At 49.2% G+C, this 9,943-nt stretch overlaps 1 protein-coding gene across 1 annotated transcript; it reads left to right on the forward strand.

The window, feature by feature from the left end:
• Nucleotides 1-349: 349 nt before the first annotated feature.
• Nucleotides 350-1,480, forward strand: OLIG3 (oligodendrocyte transcription factor 3). The gene has a single exon (XM_054630545.2). The coding sequence runs from the start codon at nucleotides 599-601 to the stop codon at nucleotides 1,418-1,420; it is 822 nt and encodes a 273-aa protein (XP_054486520.1). The 5' UTR covers nucleotides 350-598; the 3' UTR covers nucleotides 1,421-1,480.
• Nucleotides 1,481-9,943: the final 8,463 nt, after the last annotated feature.

Below are 9,943 nucleotides of genomic sequence, written 5' to 3' on the forward strand. Positions count from 1 at the left end.
CGCAGCCCCCTGCCTCCCTACTGTTGACGGGATGAGGTTTTATATTGGAAATGAGGAGGCAGGGGGAGGAGAAGGCGCGCACACGGAGCGATGAGTGTGCGGTGTCAATCAGAGGGGTTTTGTGTCTCCTTGACTCCTGATGGTCCGTGGCTGAGGTGTCCCGGGTGGCACCACAATGAATATGAATAGGGGTCCTTGCTAAATGGGACAGTCAAAGCGCACCGCCCTGAATAATGGCACGTCATCCTAACTAGACCATTATACATAGGAGGGCTCCTTTTGTCTCTGCTCTCTGCTGCAGCTCTATAAAAGCCCCTCTTTTTCAAGCTGAGGTTAGTCCAAGCATACACTAACTAGCCATCCTGTAAACAGGCTGAGTAACCGAGTGGAGAGAGAGAGAGAGAGAGGGGAGACATTGGAGAGCGAGAGGGCTGAGGGGCTTTTTTCCTCTTCCTCCAGCATTTCCAGCCCTTCGCTGGCAGACCCTGCCGTCCGTTTATTTCCTTTTCGTTTTGTTTTTGTTGCTTTTTGAAGGAGAGTTGTCTTGTCCGCCACCTCCAGAGCAGGGAAGAGTTTCTTGCTCAGAAGCCTGAATACAATGAATTCTGACTCCAGCTCTGTCTCCAGCAGAGCTTCCTCGCCAGACATGGATGAGATGTACCTGAGAGACCATCATCACCACCATCACCATCACCACCACCAAGACAGCCGGCTCAACTCCGTCTCCTCCACTCAGAACGATCTGGTGCAGAAGATGTCTGGGGAAGGCCTCACCAGGAACGGTTCCAAGGCCGGAGGGGAAGGCGGCAAGTACAAAATCAAGAAGCAGCTTTCGGAGCAGGACCTGCAGCAGCTGCGGCTGAAGATCAATGGCCGGGAGCGTAAGAGGATGCACGACCTCAACCTGGCTATGGACGGGCTGCGGGAGGTGATGCCCTACGCTCACGGACCTTCTGTGAGAAAACTCTCCAAAATCGCCACCCTCCTGCTAGCCAGAAACTATATCCTGATGCTCACCAGCTCCCTGGAGGAGATGAAGAGGCTAGTTGGGGAAATCTACGGGGGACACCACTCGGCCTTTCACTGCGGCACGGTGGGACACTCCGCCGCGCACCCGCCCCACGCCGCCGGCACCGTGCACCAGGTGCATCCCATCCTCGGCGGTGCCCTGTCCTCCGCCAACACCTCCTCCTCCCTCTCCGCCTCCCTGCCGGCCATCGGCACCATCCGGCCCCCACACTCCCTGCTCAAGACCCCCTCGACACCCCCCGCCCTGCAGCTCGGCAGCGGCTTCCAGCACTGGGCTGGCTTGCCGTGCCCCTGCACCATCTGCCAGATGCCTCCCCCGCCCCACCTCTCGGCCCTCACCGCCTCCAACATGGCCAGGATCTCGGGGGAGACCAAGGACCTCCTCAAGTGACTCGGCGGGGCTCCCCCGGCCGCTCCCACGGACGGAGAGGGGGCTGCGGCCGGAGCTGCCCCCGCCGCCCCCGCCCGCCGAGCCCCCTGTAACACGGGATTAGTGTAGTAAGGACCTTGCAAAGGTAATGTTCCACCCGGCTCCCCGGGCGATGTTTTCTTATTATACTAAACTGGAAAAAAAAGTCCCTGTTGTAAAAAGAATGATGATGATGATAATAATAATAATAATAATGATAATAATGATAATAATAATAATGCCGCTGATGGTAATCAAATGTAAATGATTCCTTAAAATGTATGTAAAAGGAAAAAAAAAAAAAAGACATGGTTGTCATTGTAGTGTTCGCAGCTACCAAGAGACGATGAAATCGGTTTGGGGCTTTTTTCCCTTCTTTTTTTTTCCCGGGCTTTTCCTGTCTTTCCTTTCGCACGGCGACACCTCCGAAATTTCCCATTCCAAACCTGGCTGCGGAAGCGCAGCGGCGGCCCAAGGTAGAGCAGAGAGTGCGTGCGTGCTTTCCGCCCCAGCTTGTCACCCGTGGGGACCGGCCACAGGCGGCTCCCCTGGCAACACGGACTTCCGAGAGAATTCACTGAAGTTTTCGAGTGTGGTTTATGGGTTTTTGTGGTTTGGTGGTTTTTGTTTTGTTTGTTTTGTTTTTACAGATTTGGTTATGATGAGGTTTTTTTGGTTTTGTTTTTTGTTGTTTGGGTTTTTTTCGGTAATTTTCCTTCTTCTCTCTGTGAAGAAAAAATGAAAAAAAATTTAAACAAAAAAGAGGAAAACAGTGTAAAACACGGCACAACCCTCCAGCAGATCGGTTTTGCCAAATCTCCCATCTCCTGCTCTTGGTGAAGTGCGTTGATTTAACTGTCTGGGGTACAAATTTCTGTTGCAGGCTCTGGGTTTGTTAGTGTTTGCTGTTTTTGTTGTTGTTGATGTTGTTTTGCTTGTTTTCGGTTTTGTTTTCTTTTTAAAAAAATGTTATGGTTTGGTTTTGCATGCGGGGTCAGCTCTTGCCAGATCGGTGATTTGTATATCTAAATCTGAATCTCTGTTGCTGTTTATTTCCTTTTCGATGTGTTTTCTTGGGACATTGTCTGAAATAATGTTATTCTTCATTTCATTCGTTTGTTTGTTTTCGGTTGGGGCCTCAAAGACACCACCATGTCTTTATTTTTTATATATTCTTGATAATAACTATCGATATATTTATTATTGACCAGTGTTTCTGGATGAGATTTCCAAATAAAGTAAAAAATTAATTCCAAGCTGCCTGTTTCGCCTTTGTCCGGGTCTGGAAGCTGAGAAAAGGCGCCGTATTTGATGGCTTTGGGTTTCGCCAGGACTTCCCGGGCCCCGCTGGAGGAGGCTGGCGCAGCTCCGTGTGCCCTGCCTCGGGAGCAGCCACGAAGCCGATGTCCTCAGGTGTGTGCGAGCTGCCGGCCGGGTTCCGGCAGCTTCCAGCGGGCTGGGAGCCGGCAGGAATTGGGGTGGGCCACGGCCAGTCCCGCAGCCAGCGCCGGCCGCGGGAGGACGGGCAGCGCTGGGGAGCTTATGGGCAATAACTTTTCTTTCCTTTGGAGAACCAGTTTTCAATCTTTTTTCGGGAGGGAAACGGTAGGATGGACAGAGTTGGGAAGGCAGTTCTGCCCCGCCGGGAAGCGGCTCCCAGCGCCCCTGCGGCTCGGCACTCGGGAGCGCGGTCCTGCGCTCCCGGCCAAGCCCGGACCCTGCCCCACGGGAAAGGGGATGGCCGGGAGGGACCTGGAGAAACAGGAGAAGGCGACTGCGACTCCCCCTGAGTCGTAAGATGAGCGGTGACAGAGGAAGGATGGATGGGACATTTAAACCGAAATTCCAAACAACTTCCAGAAAGGCATCTGTGAGCGACCCGTGCCGGTGAGCGGGCTGTGCAATTCTGCAGCACCCAAACCAGCGTTAAGACATAAGCACGCATACACAAACGTTTGAAAATGAAAATAACGTGTATTTGCGTGTATTTCGAAAACACGAACTAACAAGTCACGTAAAAAACCTCCCTGCCATAAATCACTCCCTGCCTGAGGTAAATCCTTACAGTAATTCAGCAAGATGATCAAGAGATGCTGCAGTCTTCCTTCCTTCCTTCCTTCCTTCCTTCCTTCCTTCCTTCCTTCCTTCCTTCCTTCCTTCCTTCCTTCCTTCCTTCCTTCCTTCCTTCCTTCCTTCCTTCCTTCCTTCCTTCCTTCCTTCCTTCCTTCCTTCCTTCCTTCCTTCCTTCCTTCCTTCCTTCCTTCCTTCCTTCCTTCCTTCCTTCCTTCCTTCCTTCCTTCCTTCCTTCCTTCCTTCCTTCCTTCCTTCCTTCCTTCCTTCCTTCCTTCCTTCCTTCCTTCCTTCCTTCCTTCCTTCCTTCCTTCCTTCCTTCCTTCCTTCCTTCCTTCCTTCCTTCCTTCCTTCCTTCCTTCCTTCCTTCCTTCCTTCCTTCCTTCCTTCCTTCCTTCCTTCCTTCCTCCCTCCCTCCCTCCCTCCCTCCCTCCCTCCCTCCCTCCCTCCCTCCCTCCCTCCCTCCCTCCCTCCCTCCCTCCCTGGGGAGGAGGTGCAGGGCCCATGGGGTGCCCCACTGAGGGCTGCTGTCGAGGAGGGTCCCTGTGGGGTGACCCCCAGGTGCAGTCGGAGCTGTGCTTGGGGTTTTGCGCAGGGCGCGGACCCGCTCCGCCGTCCCGGAGAGAGTCTGGGCTGGAGCCCCTGCTCGGCCCCGGCAGCCAAAGCCCTCTCACACACGCTCCCCGCTCTTCCCCGCTGCTGGCGGGGCAGCCCGCGGCGCTGCTGGCGGAGGGAGAGCGAGCAGAGGGCAAGCAAGAGCAGGGGAAGCGCGGCAGAACGCGGGGAGCCGCGGGGAGCGGGGCTGCGCCCCCTCCTCAGCCCGCTCCACGCACCTTCCATGCGGGGCTGGCACGGCTCCGTCCGGGCCCCCATCCTCCCCGACTCCGCATCCTTCCCGGCCCTGCATCCCTCCCCTCGGAGCGGGGCGAGCGGGGCACCCTCGGACGCGGCGGGGCTGTAAATGGCAGCCGGGAGGAGAGCGAAGTCCTGCACCCGTCCGTGCCGGAGCCCGCAGTGGCGAACCCGGGCCCGCCGCCACCCCTGGCAGTGCTGCCTCGCCCCGAGCGTCTCCATCGCTCGGCCCCTTCGGTCCTGGGGACGGAGGGTCCCTTGCCTGAGCAAAAGGACTCTGTGGGGACATTTGATCCCCACTCTGTTTGTGCACAGACATTCCGGCTTCTGGACCCCCTTCCCTTCCCTTCCCTTCCCTTCCCTTCCCTTCCCTTCCCTTCCCTTCCCTTCCCTTCCCTTCCCTTCCCTTCCCTTCCCTTCCCTTCCCTTCCCTTCCCTTCCCTTCCCTTCCCTTCCCTTCCCTTCCCTTCCCTTCCCTTCCCTTCCCCTGGAAAAAGAACAACTGACCAACCAGCAATTGAACAACTTCAGAGACTTGCCCATGGGAACAGAAGGGGGAACTGTGGGTTTTCTTTGGGAGGGTTTCTCTTCACAAACACACATGAGAAATAAGTAAAACAGAAATTTTTAAAAACTGGGGAGGGGAAGGTGGCTGAGGGATAGAAATAGGAAAGGAGGAAAGATCTGATGGTGGCAGAACCTGGCAGTGTCCACCCTTTGGGCTCGTCCCTGCCCGCTGATGGAGCTGTAGGGATGGGCCACAGCATGGTTTGCTATGGCACAGCACAGCTTGACTAACCCAGCTTCTGGGACAGATGAGAGGAGCTTGGTGTTCCCAGGAAATTCCTTTCACTTCCACCACAAAAACAAATAATATCTGTGTGCACATTTATAAAATACATTTATGTCTACATACACTAAAAACATAAATATAAATATAAATATAAATATAAATATAAATATAAATATAAATATAAATATAAATATAAATATAAATCAGAGATGGATGGGCACCACTGGTTTTCACTTGTGCATCCCCTTGCTGCCCACTGGGTCCCGGCACAGCTGTGCTGTGGAGAAGGCAGGTGCTGCTCCTTGTCTCAGGGGAAAGCAGCAACTCCGCCCTTCCCTCCCAGCGCTTCCTAATTCCCATGGAGGAGGACCCTGCTGCCTTTGCTCCTCCTCTGCCACAAATTTGAAGCTAAAACACCAGGCACTGGTATTCAACTCTCTAAGTTGTGGAGTTCCTTTTCTCCCCACTCTCCCATCCCACCAGACCCCCCCCGACAGTCCCCTCATGCCCCTTCTCCAGCTACATGGGGCTAGGGAAGAGGTGGGGGTGGGCTCGTGTTTTGATTAATATGGAAATAAAATGCAGAAATAGCAGCAGTACTTAGCTTCATTGCTTCAGTTTAGAGATTTATTGGTGAGGAGATAAACACTAGGCTGGGGGCCTTGCTCAGTAATTCACAGTTCCCATCAGTTATTACCAAATGAGCAAATCGTTTTTCTTTGAAGTCACAGAGGGAAAAAAAAAGAGTAATTTTTTTTAATAGGTTGCTACCCCTTGCCTCAGGTCCAGCCCCCATCTGCCTGCCCAGCTGCCCTGATTGGGGTCCTACTCTCCAAGCAAAACTTATGAGTTTAATAAGGAGTTTAGTAAGGATGTGTGTCTCAAAATGCCTGTCTTGCTCTGCCTCCCTTCTACTTTCTTTTGTATTTTCCTACTTGCTCCTGTCTAACTTTTTTAATGTTGTTATTCTCTGAAGCCCCACTTTCCCTCCTGCAGAAGCAGGCAGGCATGGATTTGAGCTGGAAAGTGCTGCCACAAGATGACATCATGCTTCTGCCAGGGAAAACAAAAGGGCAAGATTGAGAGGCGGAAATGGGCACTTTGGGGGCACAAAAACCCTTCTCAGGTCTGAAACAGAAGCAGCACTGGTAGCTAAATAGAAGATAAATACTAAAATGTAAGCAGACATTTTTCACTGAAGTTCTGTGAAATGGAAGGATTTGAGTTTGTTGCTTTGCTTTCAGTGTATTAGAGGTACCTAGAGACATCCACACTGTACTGCCTAAAATTGATCCAGAACCTGCTGAACACTCATATTTTACTGGACAGCAGGACAGGTCAGGTGAGACATCCTAGGGCATCTCAGAGGCAGTACATACCTGTGTTGAAGTGGCTGAATTGAGCCTTACAATCATAGAATGGTAGGAAAAATAAGTTGTAAAGACCTTTTAGGCCACTGAGTCCAATCATAGTTTTAACAGTGCCAAGTTCACCACTAAACCATGTCCCTAAGCCCCACCTTACTGTATTTTGAATAGGGGAAATAGAGTAAGAAAAAAATTGTCTCAAAAAAATAAATCTGCATGTTGGAATCTTGGAGTAAAAAGCTACACTTAAACGAAATAGAAAAAACAAAACAAAACACACAACTTTTACAGAAAGATCTTCTCCCAGCAGCTTAACCCCTTTTTAAACAAAGAAAGTTAATTGTAGTTTAATTGTTAATAATTTTGTGCTCTCAAATAATCAGTTTGATTACAACTATAAAAGGTTTTAGGGTCAAATGAATAAAACAAGAAAGAATTGCCAATCTTACATCACATCAGGGAGATAATACGGTCTTTGATGGAGCTGTATCCATATTTGTACTCCCAACCAATAACTGCTCAGCATCCAAAACCTGCTGAGTTGGAGACACTGAACTGAGGACACCAGAAGGCTGAATGGAAGTACCTGTAGCTTGCTTACCCCAACAAACCTTCTATCTCAAGCCTTTCATTTCTCTCTTCCAAAGTTAAAACAAACCCTTTTTACTTGATATTACATTGAAGTAGGCACATGGATAAGCACAGTGCAACTGCAGAAGAGATAAGTTTGGCTGATGGGCAAAATGTCTTAAAAATTAATGTCATCAGTGAGGCTATGCAACTACAATCTATGCCTAGATCCCCAAGTCTCTGAACTTGTGGTGGGTTCAGGATAGGGTTCTATATAGCCTTGGTAAAAAAAAAAAAGTCAAACTATATTTTAATTTAATATTTTTATGTTTATTTGCTTTTTCCCAAAGTGTTGTGGCTGTTGACACGTACATCTTGAAAGGTACCTGGCAGACAGAGCAGCATCAGGGGCTGCCAGATGAGCAAGGGAAAAACAACAAGAAATGCAAGAATTTAGTGTTTAGGGTGAAGATGATTTGTGGAGACCTACAACCCAAAAACGAATGGATCCCTTGAAAAACAAGAGACTTGCACAGGGCCTGGTCCTGATGCTCTGTAAGCTAATAAAAGCAGGTCAGACTAAATTTTTAAGGCACAGATAACAGAGGCCCCACAAAACAGGGGAGGAATGGAACTGTGGTCTCTGCATGCATTTATCACCTCCAGAAAACCCTCTCCCATGTCAGGGATGTACATGAGGGTGCAACAGTGCCTTAGTTGCACCACCAGAGGAAATATTTACAATTGTTCATGAAAGGAATTTGATGTGTGTGTAATAAAAAATCGATTGTGTTTTTGGAAATGCTAAATTACTTTTCTGCATACTTACTCTTTGTGAGCTTTTTTCTTTTGTGTGTGTGTGTGTGCTTTTTCTTTTTAATTTATTTTACTTTTCTTTTAATTGCTTTCTGACTATCACACACCAGGTGCTATTTTAATGTCTTTCAGCTGTAAATCATTAGGTGTCTCTCTGAAAAACCATGACATTTAATTTGTATTTTTTTAAAAAGCAGAAAAATGTTTCACAACTAATAAAAATTTCTTTTACAAAACCTGACCTTCAACCTGAGGGAGTTGCAAGCCCTCATCCATGGGGTCAGAGGAAGAACAATAACAGGACCACATGAAACATCCTCTTTCCTGACTTTTTTATTTTTGTTGATAAACAAAGACCTGTCAAGTGCCATAAGGAAGTAGACAACTAAACACACAGTTTTTCCCTTGTGCTGCCCTGCCTCATGCTTTGCAGGGGAGTTGGCCATGGTGGATTTTGTGGCCTGTGCTGTTAAGTCTTCACACAGCTGTGGCTGCATTTGTCTTCACAGAGAAAAGCAAAGCGCAACTTCCCAAGGAGATTTTCTGGGAATTGCAGCAAGGAACCTCAGAGAAAGAAAAACCAATTCTTATCTCATTTGCTGCTCTTCTTGTTGTGCTCATGTGGAATGTATTCTGGAGATTGTTTACCCAAGGTGACCAATTGCATCCACGTGTGTGCGTCGGGACTGTCGGGAGAACAGTCATGAGATTTTGTGCAGTTGAGTGCTTGTGCAGGTTCAGTTCAGATGTAGTGTAATAAGAAGTAGTCTAGAATAATATAGTATAAGAAAGTAATTAATTAGCCATCTGATATAATGGAGTCTTCCTAATCATTCCTCCCTGCCACGGGCGTCGCCTTGAATCTGATACACAGCAAATGAATTTTCAGGTGCTAAGACAGAGGCAGCTTGAAACATTTACTGGGAGAGCTTCTATCCCCAGTTTCAGCATTTGGCTTGCCTCATAAAACTGCAAGTGACAGTAATTAGTCACAGCAGTGGTGGCCATGGGTGGCATGATGGTTTACTTGAGCACAATGAGAATTGAATTTGGACACCACTCCATGTGAGTGCTGACACTTATAGTGGGCTACAAGTACCTCAGACACAGACCTGCCAGGGCTAGCAACCATAGAAACCTTGTGTGCACTTCCATGCAAAGGGCCAGATTGTTACCAGTGTCTGAACATCTCTGAGTCTCATAAATTGACAAAGGACCTAAACTAGAAGGGTCTGAAGGCTTCATTTCCATGGGAGGTGGATGCAGTCGTTTCCAGACCTTTGTCACTGAAATCCTGGCATATCCATGCTGTCTTTGCAGGGAATTAGGAGCAGTCACTGTGGGGCAGCTGTTCTGTGCCTCTGGATGGGTCTAGCTGAGTCCCTGCTGCCCTGCAGGAGCAGTCTGCAGACCTCCTGTGAGCTGCTGTGTGCTGCCTGCCCTGCCTCCCCTTCTCTCAGTGTGTTTCTCTCAATGGCTGCTGTGACCTTGCTCTCCTGAGATGGCCATAGCCCAGCTGACCTTCAGGCAGGGTCAGGTCCAAGGGGCTCCATGTGTTTTGGAGGGTGCTTCCTGAGCAGGCTCCAGCCCACACCAGCCCTCTGGGCCACCTGCTCATTGTGGCCTGGAGACCATATCTGTTAGCAGGGCATGTATCCCATTTTCTTTCTCACTGAGTATCTTTGGGAGGTTTAGTTGTGTTCAATTTTGAAGCAGGACAAGGCATGCTCTGCAAAAGCACTTGAACACAGTGTTTGCAAAGCTTCTGGATCTTCCTGGTTTGCTTTTCCCATGCTACTCCAGCATGGTCCATTTGCCCCTTCTGGAGGTGTAGATGTTCATCCCACTACTTCATACTTCCATTACTTGTGCCAGGATATGAGTTTTTTTCTTATTTGACTTAAGTGCAGCTGTGGATGCTTGCCTGCCTCACACCAGGACTCTCTTGTGTCTGTTGGGTGTTCTAGGGTTTTCCATTTCTCAGGGTTCTATAAGATATCCAAGATTTCCATTCCAATCTAGAATCATGGATTTAAT

Source organism: Agelaius phoeniceus, chromosome 3 (assembly GCF_051311805.1).
Source record: "Agelaius phoeniceus isolate bAgePho1 chromosome 3, bAgePho1.hap1, whole genome shotgun sequence".
NCBI lineage: Eukaryota > Metazoa > Chordata > Aves > Passeriformes > Icteridae > Agelaius > Agelaius phoeniceus.